Source organism: Mytilus edulis, chromosome 11, assembly GCF_963676685.1.
Source record: "Mytilus edulis chromosome 11, xbMytEdul2.2, whole genome shotgun sequence".
In the NCBI taxonomy this organism is placed as follows: Eukaryota; Metazoa; Mollusca; class Bivalvia; order Mytilida; family Mytilidae; genus Mytilus; species Mytilus edulis.
In genome coordinates this window covers 76,529,828-76,548,269 of record NC_092354.1, presented here as the reverse complement: position 1 = coordinate 76,548,269, position 18,442 = coordinate 76,529,828, and the positions used below count along the sequence as shown (strand labels likewise).

General features: G+C 32.1%; 2 protein-coding genes across 2 annotated transcripts in view; both read right to left on the bottom strand.

The window, feature by feature from the left end:
- The window catches only part of LOC139496309 (leucine-rich repeat-containing protein 15-like), a 332,962-nt gene that overhangs the window by 131,715 nt on the left and 182,805 nt on the right, over window positions 1-18,442 (bottom strand). The window lies entirely within an intron of this gene.
- LOC139495340 (reticulon-4 receptor-like) lies at window positions 4,019-16,905 on the bottom strand. Its single transcript, XM_071283645.1, has 5 exons — window positions 16,668-16,905; window positions 7,143-7,214; window positions 6,170-6,241; window positions 4,732-4,803; window positions 4,019-4,094 (listed from the first exon to the last, which is right to left on the bottom strand). Exons 1-5 carry the CDS (start codon window positions 16,673-16,675, stop codon window positions 4,019-4,021), a joined length of 300 nt encoding a protein of 99 aa, XP_071139746.1. The 5' UTR covers window positions 16,676-16,905.

The following is an 18,442-nucleotide window of genomic DNA, read 5'->3' as shown; positions in this document are numbered from 1 at the left end:
AAGTATGTTACATGAAATGACATTAACGTCTTGATGTGTTTACGAATACATACGAATAAATAAATCGATGGAATAGATGAATAATGAATCATTCTCATTGATGTAAATTTAATTGGTTGATATATGATTTTATGTTTGAACAAAAATTGAAAGTCGGCATGCAATCCTACAGAAAATGTGTACATCGTTGGACATTCCAATATGTTTGTCAAATGTACACGCTTAATCCATGAAAACTGGTATTTCTCGAACAAAAATTGCATAATGTTTAAATTATCAAGCAGCCAAATCTTGTACAATTACCCACCCTGGGTCATTTGTGAACACGACAAATATTGCTGATTGTTCTGTGTAGTTCTTTGTAGACTGTATGGGATTTAATAATTTTTACAGCAATGTTGTCGGTTTCTTGTCGATTGTTCATGTCCTTTCGTTATATCCCGCCTCTTTTTTATGCAAATAATATATCAGTACCTTTTGTTGATGTTGTATAGCTGGAACCTTGTATTTCTTCTGGGAACCTGTTGTTACATTGATCATCTGAACAACAAGCTGCATCAACACGGAGATCACGTTTTCCAGGGCTGCCAAAATTTTCCTTACATATCTATAATGAAACCATTTATAAGTTTATTCTCTAATCATGCTAATGTTATCTATACTATTAAACGAGAAGACCTCGTTTTATGTGTCGCTTCTCTTCCTCCCACAATGAATTAACCATCATGGGTCTATGTCCAATAGGTGCCATGCATAGTCGCATTTGTCATCCATTATCATAACTATTCGATTTGGGTTATTTTCGGAGAAAAACGAAAATAAATGCGTTCGGATATTGTTTCCGTCTTCAAACCGACTTTTAAGTCACACATTACTTCCGATTTTAACATTGAGCACCAATCGCATTATAGATAACAAGAATGAAAAATAAATAAGCCAATCAGAACGTTGTCCATATCGTGGTTTTTGGATTGTAAGGACCACTACTACTATAATATTATACCTCGGTTTAAACTTTCACATATTTATCATGAGTTATCTGTCGGGGTTAGGACAATTATTTTCGCGTTTATCTGTATGAATACTATGATTAATATACTACTATGATATATTAAGACTCTCTATATGATATAGCAGTGATCACCACGGAGAAGAAACACAGAATTAATAGTTAAATAGAAAATCAAATATACTTTAATATTCACAATATATATACGTATGTTCATAGTATAACGCAACGCGAAAATAATGGAATAAAACAGAAAACAAAATAGTTTTAAAAAAGAAATATGGCTTAAAAATATTGTCCTGTATCCATGTACCTAAATGACTTTTGATATCATTTCTTAAATTCTCCAGACATAAAATCTTTTACAAAAAATCATCCTGAAATAGTTAACATACTTTCAACCAAACTTAAAGTGCCCGCGATTTCGCTTTAAAGTCAAAGAGGACTTCCGGTTTCAAACTGAAGTTTTGCTTCATATTTTAAAAAAAATCTAATAAAGAACGTATTTATTGTGGACAGCTATATCTATTGATAAAATTGAGAATTACAATTGGTAATTTATAATGTAACAACGTTTGTAACATTCATTTTGATTGAATAACGTCACTTATATACATGGTATCAATTGACAATTGATGCTATCGCACGTACGCACACGCGCAGATGGCATATTAAATATTTTGAATACATGTTTTAACGTTGTTTCCTGTCAGTTTCATTAGAATGGAAATACCAATATTGTATTTTAAGGTCCGATGGCACCAATTGCGGATTTGATGATCGCAAATATCCGTTAACTGTCTCCTCTTACGCGTCGCTATTAAACTTAAATTGCGACTATCAAATCCCAAATTGATACCGTCGGAGCTTAAAAGACGATACAGTTATCTTTTAAGTGTGAAAGAGACAACAACCCGACCATAGAACAGACAACAACAGAAGGTTACCAATAGGTCTTCAATGCAGCGAGACATTCCTGCAACCGGACGCGTCCTTCAGGTGGCCAAAAAAAACAAATAGATATACTAGTTCAGTGATATTGGACGTCATACTAAACTCCAAAATATACACAAGAAACTAAAATTAAAATGATACAATATTACCAAACGGCAGAGGCTTCTGACTTGGGTAGTCGCAAAAATGCGGCGAGCTTAAACATGTTTATGAGATCTCAACCCTTCCCCTATACCTCTAGCCAATGTAGAAAAGTAAACGCATAACCATACGCACATGAAAATTCAGTTCAAGAAAAATCCGAGTCTGATGTCAGAAGATGTAACAAAAGAAAATAAACAAAATGGTCAGTATGTATTTTAGTACGTGCTAGTGTATCCCGCAAGTGGTTTTAAACCTCGATTATAATAGGACGTGCTTATCGCTTTATGAATAAATCCATGCTCTAAATCCAATAGTTTGTTTTGCACATGCGTAAATTGACTACTGCAGAATAATGAATTTTATCAATTTGGCAAGCATTTCATATATTACTTTAACTTAAGACACTTCCAAACCCTTAAATGATGCACATGTTGTTACTAATTCCTTTATTATGACTGTAATGTGATGCGGTATGAAATTGACATATTTGACCTAGATATGACAACCGTTCATGCTGGCTGTTCAAATACTCCTCCCTCTGAAAAAATCACAGTGCCAGCTGTTTGCTTCATTAAAAACAAAAAAAATGGAGGTTCATGGAAGAGCATACACAATCGCTTCACCCTTATACACATCGGACCTAAAAATTACCTTAATTGTCCTAATCAGAATCGAAATAATTGATGCAAGCTGTCGCTCGGGCAAAAATAACAACGAATACAATGCCTACCAATACTAAAACAACAATAAAGTATAGCTTGCATCAATTATTTCTTAAGTAAAGCCTACCTGTAACTAACTGTTTGTAGTGCAGTTAGTATTCTGACAAAATTTTATTTCTCTGTTAAAGGGATTATAGTTAGAGTAATGTTTCTAAACAAACCAGGTTGTTCTAACAGTTTCTCTTCTTTCTTATATACAGTTGACTAAAAATTAAGCACCACCGAAATACAACTGGCAATATTTTTTTTAATTATTACGAAAAAAATATGAACTTCTTCAATTTCAACGGGAAATCTTACAGACAGATATTTGGTACAGCCATAAGAACAAAGGTTGCCCCAACATAAGCCAATTAAGTTATGGCGTATTTGGAAACTCAAATGTACGAACGATCTAAATTATAGTTCGGTTCCAAATTCAACAAATATATTTTATATAATTAGAAGGAGAGCATTTTTTTATTTAATTTTATTTATATTTTCACTAGTGTGGAAATAGATATTCAATTTAAGGTATATATAAAATCGCCTGCTATAGTGCAGGCGATTTGGTGTTACGATATCTCAATAGCATGGGTTCGAATCCCGGCGAGGAAAGAACAAAAAAATTGCGAAAGCAAATTTATAGATCAAACATTGCTTGGTTGATGTTTAGACGAGTTGTATATACATAATGTACACAGCCATTTATCACCATCATTGCTGGTGATCAGATGGACACATCTGTTTTAGAGTTGTCACTGACTCAGACGTACTTACACATATAATTTTGTTTCTGTGACTGTATCTTGCATTCCTTTGTAGGATCCTTTACTATAGATAATTGAGCTGATTTGTAACAATAACATATCAATGCCTTATATATCATGTACTGTAATACGCCGCTAGATTAAAACTTACGAGGAAAGGTAACACACGGCCACTGAAAGCTTTATTTTTTTGTGAATCCCGTGTGTTCGTGTGGTCTAGCGGGACGGCTACAGTGCAGGCGATTTGGTGTCACGATATCTCAGTAGCATGGGTTCTAATCCCGGCGAGGGAAGAACAAAAAAAAATGCGAAAGCAAATTTACAGATCTAACATAGTTGGGTTTAGACGAGTTGTATATATATATATATATATATATATATATATATATTCATTTAAAATGTAAATATCTTTTCTACATTGATAAATATTAATCATAAACTTACAACCTATACAAATCCGTGAACGTCCCAAAAGCGTGTTTCTCGATATAACTGATATTGTTTTCTCTTAAAATTCTGTATAAACATTAAATATATTGTTAATAAACTAACAAATAAAAGAAAAACACTGCAAATGATTGCATCTGTACATATGCAGTGTATATACAGACAGTAAAATAATATTAAACCAATGCTTAAAATTGTTCCTTTCTCCGCTGATAAAATAAAGCAATGAAAAGAAATGGGTGGAACCGCCTATTTTTTGAACTCAGAAGAAAAGAGGATCACATTCTTGCTTATGAAAACGTCTGCTTCTTTAATACTTGCAACCAAGTTACAGTTGTGTATAGACATTCCTTTGCCTTTGATGTCACGTCGATATATTTTATGGTGACATGCGTTTTTTTTCCCAAGCTATTCAATTTGGCAAAGTTATTAACGTCCTGTCAACAGATACTAATTGCGTTTTTTTTTGTCAATTATAGAGCATATTTTGGCAAGAATCAGACAAGTGTTATATTGTTACAGATTTTGATAGCTGTTTTTAAAAAATTGGTTTTGCTTACAGATAAAAAAAAAGCCTGCTGGTGCTCAATATTTAAATTCATCGATGTGTTTACATAGGTAGCGTCTTTTTTACCGATCGTATGTTTTTTTTTTAAGTTTTATAACATTGCTGATTGAAAGCTGATTAGAAAATACAGGTACTCACAAAGATTGGAGACTTGGAAGATTCATAAAGGTGAATGATTCTAATGTAGATATTTTATTGTTTCGCAGGTTTCTGAAAAAAAAGGTAAATAGGTTGAATGTGTCATTCAAAACAAACCTAAGAATTATAAATGTTTAGAATTGTTAAAGTTGCGGTGAACTAATTTAACCATCAATTACATGACACAACTAAATAACGGTTTATTACTAAGATATGTGAGTGTTCTTGCGTTTCTGTGTGCTATATAACTGTCACATAGTGATGTAATTTTTTTATAGGTTTTAACATTGCCATATAAGCAGTCTTTTTAGGATAGCCATAGAAAAATGTTTAACCCAATGCCTACCAATACTTAAACTACAAGTATAGCTTGCATCAATTATTTCTTAAGTAAATCCTACCTGTAACCAACTGTGTATAGTGCAATTAGTATTATGACAAAATGTAATGTCTCTGTTAAAGGGATTATAATTAGAGTAATGTTTCTAAACAAAGCAGTCTGTTTTTACATAACTGTCACGTAGTGATGTATTTTTTTTATAGGTTTTAACGTTGCCATATAAGCGGTCTTTTTAGGATAGCCATATAACAATGTTCAACCCACCGTGTTTTGCCTAAATTGTTATGTGCCAAGCAGTAATATGGCTGTTGTTATCAAATAGTCAGTTTCTATGATTGTAAATGTTTATTTTTGTGCAGTTCCATTCTCACTCTTAATGTGTTTGCATATCATACTTTTTATATCTGATGAGTTCCTCATTATTGATTCTGTACGGTTGCATACTCTTGAGTTTGGTTTTCAGTTGGTAATTGTCTCATTATCAATTGCCACCATTTTAGCTTTCTGTATATACAACCAAAAGCAGGCACAAACATGCGGCGAGGTTTAACATGTTTTGTGAAATCTCAACTCATCCCCTTTACATCTAACCAAAGTAGTTTGAAGAAACACATGGGAATGCGCACAATCAGTTCATAAAAAGTCAGATTCTGATGGTTTGATAGGTAACAAAAGAAGCTAAGCTTAATGACAAGGATTAAAAAATGAACAAAGAACTCCTAGTAGTTACTGACATGCCAGCTTCAGACTTCAATTTAATCGAATGAACTCTTGAAGAATAGTTTACTAAATATGAATTTTCGTTAACATAACAATTTTACACACACACAATATGATGAGTTGCAAAGTTTCATTTCTAGAAATACACGTGATACACTGATTGTTTTTATAAGAGGGACGAAAGATACTCGAGGTACAATCAAACTTACAGATCGAAAATAAACTGACAACGCTATGTCATAAAATGAAAAAAATGACAAACAGACAATTCTCAATTGTGCACGTCCTTTAACATCGTTTAGTGTGTTTTAGTTTTGAACGTTATATCATACATGGTATGCGGTCATCACGAAATGAATATGTAAAAGATAAACATACATGGCATATAGTTGTTCACAATCTTCAAACGTGTTCACCGGAATGGCAGATATCTGATTGTCGTGGATATACCTTAGAAATAACAGAACATAACTAAATGTTAACTAGTTGAGAATCAAAATATCGATGTATAGTTAGCATGGTTAGTCATTTTATAAATATATAATAAAATTTTCAATAGAGAAGAATTAGAGATTTTCTCAATGTGGTAATGCTGTTTTGATCTTTTTTTTTATAACGACAAATTTATGTCAATCTGCATTTCAATGATGTATCTTAACTAATTACAAACAGTGTTTGCGGACAATGTGTTTCATGAAGAATATATCAAACATTAATGACTACAATTTGTCCAATTTTTCAAGAATGAGTAATACCGTGTCCCTCTGGTATCTTTCGTCCCTCGTTTATTTGCTCTATAAATATTTTTGTTGGTGTTTATTGTGTCTCATTGATGGGCAATTTCTTTTCTAAAATATTTTAAAAATATAATTTACGTATACCGCCATATTAATTCATGTAAATGTAGATACGCGACTAGATCATGTATATTATCCAGATAATATTTTTCTACAATGAAGTTTTTCATTAAAAAAAAATACGTAAACGACAATGTAACATAACATAAGACGACAGTGTAATAGTTCACTAAACAGTCTAAAATTTTAAACAAATGTACCAAGGTCTTAATATAACAAAATATGATATTATAAAACCATTTGATAATAAAGGACACCCTCACATTTTATGGTATTGATATCAGTTTCTAACACGCAATTGTAAAGTACTTTAAAGAGTCAAACATCAGTTGTCCCTCCTTCGTGTCCTTTCTTCGTCTCGAAGTATTTGATAGACAATACCAATCCTGTTTACATTCATATACTTGAATACTGACAATGACAATGAAACACTAATTGTTTATGTGTGTTATCAATATTATATGTAAAAATAAGTAAATAAAGTGTATACATACAGATATTGCAACTGTGGCATCTTCTTACAAAACTGAACATCAATTGCTGTTATGTTGTTATCCTCGAGCCACCTAGATAGAAAATTTAAAACAAAATCAGCTCAGTCATAAAATATATGTTTCTTGTCTCTTTAAGGTAGATTATAGGTATATATTTCTTGAGATCGATTTTGTTATACTTTGTCAAAATGAAGACTGTACTATGCTTTCTTCAAAAATATAATTAACAGTATGGATTACTGTGTCATTTTTCAAGCTATAAGTCGTTGTAAATTGCCTAAATTTGGTTAGATTGTTCATGAAAAAACCCATTTGTGTGCAAAACAAGAAATCTATGATTTTAAAAACACAATTTGTTTTCTTTATAAAATAAACTGTCTAACCAATAAATTGTAAATATGTCTCCAATATTTGCAGATTTATGCAAACTACTAGACCGGGTTTGTACTGCGATTGTACTAACCAAGATGGCGGTATACTATGATTCCCCCTTAATTCAAATAATACAAATATTTTAGGATGCATTGTATACAAACATTAACATGTTATTTACGTTTTTACGTTTTGTGGTCACTATGTTTGCCAGTGTTTAAATTACATGCCCAATTAACCAAGCTGCTAACTGAAGATGCAAATATCGGTGCTACAGATGGGTGCGGTCCTAACCTTGACAAAAGTTAACTTAGAGTTAACTTGTTGACTGCTTTTTAAGTTAACTTGAGAATTTTTAAGCAGACCAGCAAGTTAACTTCGTCTATGGTGGACCAGACCTACGGTCCGCTTTTTTATGACTGCTGCAGACCTATCGACGGGTCTGTTCCAGACCAGACCTGTGGACAAGTCTGCTTTTGACCAGTACTGAGGACAGGTCTGCCCCAGACCAGACCTGTGGACAGGTCTGCTCCTGACCAGACCTGTGGACAGGTCTGCTTCTGACCAGACCTGTGGACAGGTCTGCTTTTGACCAGACCTGTGGACAAGTCTGCTATTGACCAGACCTGGGGACATGTCTGCTTATGAAATGTTATCGTTTTTGCGACTTTTCATATCAGACTTGAGCTTTATTAAAATATATGTATAAACAACATTCGCATTGTTCTTCCCAAGAAGGCCTCTGATAGCAAATTTCTTTACTCGCTATATACTCTACTATAGACATTATTAATAACAACACAATTCTTTCTTTTTTTATTTTTATATATTCTTATAAACATTAGTCAATTACATAGAGCTATCATATTTTTTTAATTGGAAGGCGGATAGAAATTAGGGTTATCCAACGCATCGGAACAACATTCATATATCATGGGATATCAACATCTTTATCGACGTTACTTCGTTCCCCGTGTTTTACCTGACCCTTCATAATTTTTAATTTACGCATGTATACATGCATGGATATTTCATTGTTATTCTACTTATTTGGATTGGATTTACTATTCTTTTTCCGCAGAATATTCTAACGAAAATTGTACAGTTGTACAGTGTCCGGATATGTACGATGTGAAATAGTTGTCACTTGACGTTTATTTACAAACAAAATCAATCAACCGACATAATAGATTAACAGTATACTATTACCAGAAGAGAACCTCAAATACATTTTTTATTAAATATCACAAATGAATTCAGTCATGTCAGTGTTGGTACATGTACTTGGATGATGCGGCCTAATAGTTTCGTTTTACACACCCTAGTGACTGTTCAATATTATGAATACAGAGATGAAACGCTGACATTCTCAATGTATGCGGAAAAAAAATTGCATTAATTGTTTTCCTTATTGCTTACATTTGCCGTCCTACTAACATGTTCAAAGGAATGTCAGGAGAAGACATAATTAGGCACCATCCCAACAGCGGTCATTTATTTTATACATTGAATCCAGACATCAAAAATATGGCTGATTTACTATGCGGATATATATAGATTTTTAAATTAAAGTGCACATATGCAGGTTAGTTTTTGGTCGATGCAGTCAAATAATTTTGTTGTATAAGTCAGCATGAGGTATCAAATTTACTGAAATTTTGTTACGTATCAATATTTTGAATAAAAGGAGGACATGCTGACATCCAAAATTAATGCGAACAAAAATTTGTTGTTATTATATTGCAATATTACTGTCCATTGTATTATACATTGAATCCTGGCATAAAAAATATGGCTTATGTACTATGCGGGTATACATGATATATAGATTTACAAATTAAAGTGCACGTACATGTATGGTCAGTTTTGGTCAATGCGGTCAAATCATTTTGTTGTACAAGTCAGCATGAGGTATCAAAACTACTGAAATTTTGTGACGTATCAATATTTTGAATAAAAGGAGGACATGCTGGCACCCTAAATTTATGCGAACAAAAATTTGTTGTTCATGTTGTTATTGTATTGCAATATAGCTGTCCGTTGTATTATACATTGAATCGTGACAAAAAAATATGGCTGATTTACTATGCTGGCATATAGATTTACAAATTAGAGTGCACATATGGTCAGTTTTGGTCTTGGTCAATGCCGTCAAATTATTTCATTGTACAAGTCAACATGAGGTATCAAAACTATTGAAATTTTGTTACGTATCAATATTTTGAATATAAGGAGAACATGCTGGCACTCAAATTTATGCGAAACAAAAATTTGTTGTTATCAGCTGGTTATTGTATTGCAATATTGCAATCCATTGTATTATACATTGAATCCTGACATAAAAAATATGGCTGAATTACTATGCGGGTATGTATGGTATATAGATTTACAAATTTAAGTGCACATATGGTCAGTTTTGGTGGAAGCGCTCAAAATATGTTGTTGTACAAGTCAGCATGAGGTATCAAAACACTGTAATTTTGATATGTATCAATATTTTGAATAAAAAGAGGTCATTCTAGCACCCTAAAAGTATGTGAACACAATTTTGTTGTTATTGTATTGCAATGTTGCTGTCCATTGTATTGTATATTGAATCCTAACACAAAAAATATGGCTGATTTACTATACAGGTATATAACTTTACAAATTAAAGTGTACATATGGTCAGTTTTAGTTGATGCGGTCAAATAATTTTGTTGTACAAGTCAACATGGTCAGCATGAGGTATCAAAACTACTGAAATTTTGTTACGTATCAATATTTTGAATTAAAGGAGGACATGCTGGCACCCTAAATTTATGCGAACACAAATTTGTTGTTATTGTATTGCAATATTGCTGTCCATTGTATTATACATTGAATCCTGACATAAAAAATATGGCTGATTTACTATGCGGGTATATAGATTTACAAATTAAAGCGCACATATATGGTCAGTTTAAGTTGATGCGGTCAAATAATTTTGCCGGACAAGTCAGCATGAGGTATCAAAACTAATGTAATTTTGTTACGTATTAATATTTTGAATAAAAGGATGACATGCTGTCACCCTTAATTTATGCGAACAAAAATTTGTTGTTATTGTATTACAATATTGCTGGCCATTGTATTATACATTGAATCCTGACATAAACAATATGGCTGAATAACTATGCTGGTATATAGATTTAGAAATTAAAGTGCACAAATTGTCAGTTTTAGTTGATGCAGTCAAATAATTGTGTTGTACAAGTCAGCATGAGGTATCAAAACTACTGAAATTTTGTTACGTATCAAAATTTTGAATAAAAGGAGGACATGCTGGCACCCTAAATTTATGCGAACAAAAATTTGAAAAAATATGGCTGATTTACTATGCGGGTATATAGATTTATAAAAAAAAGTGCACACATGGTCAGTTTTGGTCAACACGGTCAAATAATTTTGTTTCACAAGTCAGCAAGAGGTATCAAAACTACTGAAATTTTGTTACGTATCAATATTTTGAATAAAAGGAGGACATATGCTGGCACCCTAAATTTATGCAAACAAAAAATTGTTGTTATTGTATAGCAATATTGCTGTCCATTGTAATATACATTGAATCCTGACATAACAAATATGGCTGATTTACTATGCTGGTATATAGATTTACAAATTAAAGTGCACGTATGGTCAGTTTTAGTTGATGCAGTCAAATAATTTTGTTGTACAAGTCAGCATGAGGTATCAAAACTACTGAAATTTTGTTACGTATCAAAATTTTGAATAAAAGGAGGACATGCTGGCACCCTTAATTTATGCGAACAAAAATTTGAAAAAATATGGCTGATTTACTATGCGGGTATATAGGTTTATAAAAAAAAGTGCACACATGGTCAGTTTTGGTCAACACGGTCAAATAATTTTGTTTCACAAGTCAGCAAGAGGTATCAAAACTACTGAAATTTTGTTACGTATCAATATTTTGAATAAAAGGAGGACATGCTGGCACCCTAAATTTATGCGAACAAAAATTTGTTGTTCATGTTGTTATTGTATTGCAATATAGCTGTCCGTTGTATTATACATTGAATCGTGACATAAAAAAATATGGCTGATTTACTATGCTGGCATATATAGATTTACAAATTAGAGTGCACATATGGTCAGTTTTGGTCTTGGTCAATGCGGTCAAATTATTTCATTGTACAAGTCAACATGAGGTATCAAAACTATTGAAATTTTGTTACGTATCAATATTTTGAATATAAGGAGAACATGCTGGCACTCAAATTTATGCGAAACAAAAATTTGTTGTTATCAGCTGGTTATTGTATTGCAATATTGCAATCCATTGTATTATACATTGAATCCTGACATAAAAAATATGGCTGAATTACTATGCGGGTATGTATGGTATATAGATTTACAAATTTAAGTGCGCATATGGTCAGTTTTGGTGGAAGCGCTCAAAATATTTTGTTGTACAAGTCAGCATGAGGTATCAAAACACTGTAATTTTGATATGTATCAATATTTTGAATAAAAAGAGGTCATTCTAGCACCCTAAAAGTATGCGAACACAAATTTTTTGTTATTGTATTGCAATGTTGCTGTCCATTGTATTGTATATTGAATCCTAACACAAACAATATGGCCGATTTACTATACAGGTATATAACTTTACAAATTAATGTGTACATATGGTCAGTTTTAGTTGATGCGGTCAAATAATTTTGTTGTACAAGTCAACATGGTCAGCATGAGGTATCAAAACTACTGACATTTTGTTACGTATCAATATTTTGAATTAAAGGAGGACATGCTGGCACCCTAAATTTATGCGAACACAAATTTGTTGTTATTGTATTGCAATATTGCTGTCCATTGTATTATACATTGAATCCTGACATAAAAAATATGGCTGATTTACTATGCGGGTATATAGATTTACAAATTAAAGCGCACATATATGGTCAGTTTAAGTTGATGCGGTCAAATAATTTTGCCGGACAAGTCAGCATGAGGTATCAAAACTAATGTAATTTTGTTACGTATTAATATTTTGAATAAAAGGATGACATGCTGTCACCCTTAATTTATGCGAACAAAAATTTTTTGTTATTGTATTACAATATTGCTGGCCATTGTATTATACATTGAATCCTGACATAAACAATATGGCTGAATAACTATGCTGGTATATAGATTTAGAAATTAAAGTGCACAAATTGTCAGTTTTAGTTGATGCAGTCAAATAATTGTGTTGTACAAGTCAGCATGAGGTATCAAAACTACTGAAATTTTGTTACGTATCAAAATTTTGAATAAAAGGAGGACATGCTGGCACCCTAAATTTATGCGAACAAAAATTTGAAAAAATATGGCTGATTTACTATGCGGGTATATAGATTTATAAAAAAAAGTGCACACATGGTCAGTTTTGGTCAACACGGTCAAATAATTTTGTTTCACAAGTCAGCAAGAGGTATCAAAACTACTGAAATTTTGTTACGTATCAATATTTTGAATAAAAGGAGGACATGCTGGCACCCTAAATTTATGCAAACAAAAAATTGTTGTTATTGTATAGCAATATTGCTGTCCATTGTAATATACATTGAATCCTGACATAACAAATATGGCTGATTTACTATGCTGGTATATAGATTTACAAATTAAAGTGCACATATGGTCAGTTTTAGTTCATGCAGTCAAATAATTTTGTTGTACAAGTCAGCATGAGGTATCAAAACTACTGAAATTTTGTTACGTATCAAAATTTTCAAAAAAAGGAGGACATGCTGGTACCCTAAATTTATGCGAACAAAAATTTGAAAAAATATGGCTGATTTACTATGCGTGTATATAGATTTATAAATAAAAGTGCACACATGGTCAGTTTTGGTCAACGCGGTCAAATAATTGTGTTGTACAAGTCAGCATGAGGTATCAAAACGTAACTTAATTTTTTTATGCATCAATATTTTGAATAAAAGGAGGACATGCTGGCACCCTAAATTTATGCGAACAAAAATTTGTAGTCACGTGTTAAAATGATGCTTTCCTCTAAAATACGTCCTTTCATAGATATACATATAAAAAAAGTGCAAATATGGTTGAATTTGATAGGTATTGGAATATATATTCAGTGCCCGTTATCATTGTAACCAAGATCGTTTTTTAATTTATAGATTGGCAGATCACAGATAAATTTGTATTTCAAGCAACGTTTTATTCGAACTTTATTTTCAAATATTTGTATTAAATCCTGTTTACATAACGGAAGTATTAGTTTTACTTTATTTTCGATGTTTATACTAGTACTACGAAACAAAGATATTAAAAAATATTTTTAAAAATTGACGTAGAGCGGTCCTGGTTACAAGTTAACTTAGTGTTGAGCAGACCAGGGCAAAAGTTAACTTGGGAACAGGTCTGGTTTCGATAGGATTTGTCAAAGCAAAAGTTAACTTTGTGGCAGGACTGGTCTCGAAGTTAACTTATGTTAACTTTATGGCAGGACAGGTTTCGAAGTTAACTTATGTTAACTTTACGGCAGGACTGGTTAGAAGTTAACTTATATCAATAGCGGACCTGTTTCGAAGTTAACTTTTTGACAGACATAAAAACGGTCCTAGGACCAAGTCCGCTTTTCAAGTTAACTAGATTTTGGTCCTAGGACTGGTCAGAGCAGTCCTAAATTTGGTCACAGGTTAACTTTGACCAGTCCAAATGACTGGTTATGAAGTTAACTTGCTGTACAGGTTAGGACTGCACCCATCTGTACTTGCAAATAAAGGGGATGACTACTTAAAAATTATCGTGAAATTATATTTTCATTTATATGTCATGAACGTCCGATGTTAGCACAACAGGCTTTTTTTTTTAATTGTGAACAATCAAGCCACGATCGCAAGTTATTTATAATTGTTAACATAATCTACTATACGTTAATTGTATGGGAAATAAAACATAATATCGAATAGACCAATGATAAAAACCCATCACAAATACCGAACACAATGGATCCTCTTAGTGCGTTGTTTGCAAATTCCGAAGTTCTAAAAGAACACACTGTCTTGAAACAAGTTATTCGTAATATATATCCTTCATTTGGCTATACATCTAACTGTTTTGATATTTTCTTTTCCAAATTAGGATAACGGCCAATCTTATATACATAACTATAAGTCTATTGTCTTTAAATATTGGTCTTAGTTATATTTTACAATCCTTCCGATTCGATAAGTTTAACATGTAACCAACGTTTTGCATTAATCATTATGAGAGAATTTCAATTAAAAGAATTCACAAAAAAATAACGAACTTCAAGCAAAATTCCAAACGGTATGTCATTTACCAAATAGCAAAATCAAAAGCTCAAACATATCGAACGAATGAAAATCAACTATAAACCTTGGTCACAAACTTAAGATGAAAGTCCTTATGATATGAATAATTTTATGAATGTTTTGAATGTTCTTTTTGGAATATTTAGTCCTTAATGTGCTTAACTTCCTACTTTGCCGTTTTTTATTCGAGCTTAGACGCTACGCATGTTTATACAACATAGCAATCCAAGTATTTATGATGAGTTTATTAACAACCACTAGGTCGATGTCACTGCCGGTAGATACAATATTCCCCTACAGCATTTTTGTGTCTCAAGTCTATTCTAAGGCTGGATATTTGATCTCTGTTTGTATTATGAATTGTTGTATATATATATATTGTCTGATCAAATATGTGACACTATAATAAAATAATTATTTATTTCATTTATTTTATTTTTGTGTTTACACGATTTAGCATTGATCATGTTGCTAGTATGGTCACAGATATAAATTAACTCTTGACAAAACTTTAAATACTAAGGTTTTCCTCACTAGGAATATATGACCTTAGCTGTAATTGGCAAATTTGAAGACATTTTGGTCCTCAATGCACTGCACATTTGCACTTCTTTTAAAAAAAAAAAAAATTTTTTTTCGATTTGAGTGTCACTGATTAAGAAATAATTCATGGGGGCTTGAACATATCGGGCGTGGGAGTACGATCGAAACAGTCAATGCAATATATTCATATTTTACCACAGGTGTGTACTCAAAGCGTTTGAAGGACATCATGTTAGAATTAGGGTTTTGTCTGGTGTAAATACAAAACTTCAATCCTGGTATCAATAATGAATCGAGTTCTTGCATTTATTTGTACTGTTGTCCTTCTACGTGATGTTGTCATGTAGGAAATTGGTTAACCATTTAAACAGGTTCACCCCTCTCCCCTTTTCCTTTTTCTTTTCTTAAAATGTTCTTAATACAGCGGTTGCTATAACATAGTCAGTTTCTATGTATGATCATAGTCAAAAACCAACTGTTTACAAAACCTTGAAATTTTGAAAATATTAAGGTTTTTCTACCCAAGGAATATGTTAACGCAGCTGTAATTTGCAACTTCTAAGACATTTTGGTCCGCAATGCTCTGCAATTTTGCTCTTTATTTTGATTTTGTTTTTTTAAACTTTTTTCGAATCGAGTGTCACTGATGAGGGTTTTGTACGGCGTAGTAAACACAAAATTACAATCTTTGTATCCATGATGAGTTTAGTTCTTGTTTTTTTTGTACTGCATTCCTGTCACGTAATGTTGTAATGTAAGCAATTTCTTTAACATTTCCATATAAGAGGGAAATTTGGGTAACCATACAAACAGGTTCACACATCTCCCCATTTTTTTTCATAATATGTATACGGCAGTTGCTTTCACATAGTCAGTTTCTATGTATGTTGGGTGTTTAATTTTACAACAGTTCAGTGTTTCTCTTGTTCCGTGTTGTTTCCTCTTATAGTTGATGTGTTTACCACAGGTTTGGTCTGTGAACAAGATTTTGTTCAGCTAAATCTATTTATGACGATTGAATAGCAGAATATTACTATTTCCTTTAGTAAGGTATTATTCGAAATCTAGGTTCTGCAATGCCGGTTTGTAGTTAGATACTTTAGTGAAATTTTGGGGTTCAATAAAAACAGATTTATTTTGAAAATAGGGAATTTTTTTAAGTTAAATTTATTTTCATGATGAATATTGCTGATTTCGTTTTAGAAATCTGAACTAGAATATATTGCATATTTGATTCTTGTCCAAGGAGAGATATTGAAAGTGCCTAGTTATTAATCCAATTTATACTTACAACACCATTGTGTGCACTTACAAATGTAACGTATCATTTAGAAGGTCTACTGGAATATATCCCAAGGATCTGGATCGACAATCTATGACGTGTGCGTTATAAGGGTCAGAACAAAAACATACCGACGGGCATGAACCTTTTACCAAACCAGTATCGATCACAAGAAGACAGACGAGAACAGAAATACCCACTTTCATTTTGAGTACTATGCTACTTTCATTTTGAGTACTATGTTACATCTCTGAAAATAAATAATAAGCACCGAAACAAATGTACGAAAATAAGAAATACATGAGTATGAACGAGTATTCAAAGCATACGCTACCTCAACTACATATAATATTTGTTCACAAAAATGTTAATCTGTTCAAAATGAAAACGCAAAATCTTTATAAAACGAAAATTAAATACTTCGATGATTTTACGCAATGTATAAAGTAAAATAACAAAAATAACATTGTATAATATTCTATTGGTTTCATTCCGTATTTTGCTTTTACATTTTAGTTGGTACTAAGATTAGTGTTAAGTAATACAGTTGATAACGAAAGGTGTCGCTAGCTTGTTTTGAAAATACAAAAATACCTCTGATTTAATTGTTGAAAAGTTTAGTTTTAATCGTTTGGTTTCAATAATAAACTGAAAGTTATGTTACAGATAATGCATATTTTAAGGTTTGCCTTGTCGTAAAACATCCTGACAAGAAAAACCTTAAAACATGCATTATTTGACTTATGTACTGTCAAAAAATATATTTTTTTATAAAGATTTGCAAAACTTAGCATCCTATTTTACCGACCACACTAAAGTGAGATATTCCGTTTTTAATACGTTCATGTTTTAATACGACCGACGGCTCATTTAGAATGTGAAGTAAAAGTCTATATTTATCTAGATGTAAACTTTAGAAATTACAATAAAAATAATGCTGTAACTGCATGAAGTAAGACCCAAGTGAATTGTTACCATCCGAAACTGGTGAATGAAAAATTCAAAACATTTTGTATGTAATTTATTGTACCAACTTAGTTTTTTAAAAGAGGGAGGGGTGCTATGTTATAACTTTTATCGCGGAAAAGCTAATATTTTTAATTAAATCTAATGAAATATTCATAATGATTTTCTTTTGAATAGCAATACATATTTTTCAACAAATAATCAGGATATAATTCTGTACCCCTCCCCTCCACCAACCAGACTCCAATGTGAGGTACGTGAATTTTATTTTATAGAACATAAGAAAATTGTATAAGTTGATCATGTGATAGAGTAGAAGGTATACAAAATTTTTTAAAAAGTTAAGAACCGACACGAATGGGGCACGAAATCGTGATACATGTGCATGTAACACGGAAACGAATATCAATACATGTAGGTCATAGTATGGTTTTCTTTTCAGAATGAATCAATAGGATTTTCAAAATCCTGCACACGAATATGTTTATATAAAAAAGAAGACGTGATATGATTGCCAATGAGAGAACTGTCTACAAGAGACCAAAATGACACAGACATAGGTCACCGTACGGCCTTCAACAATGAGCAAAGCCCATACTGCATATTCAGCTATAAAAAAGCACCGATATGACAATGTAAAACAATTCAAACGGCCTTATTTATATAAAAAAAATGAACGAAAGACAAATATGTAACACATAAACAAACGACAACCACTGAATTACAGGCTCCTGACTTGGGACAGGCACATACATTGCGGGGTTAAACATTTTAGTGGGATCCCAACCCTCATCCCAACCCTCATCCTAACCTGCGAC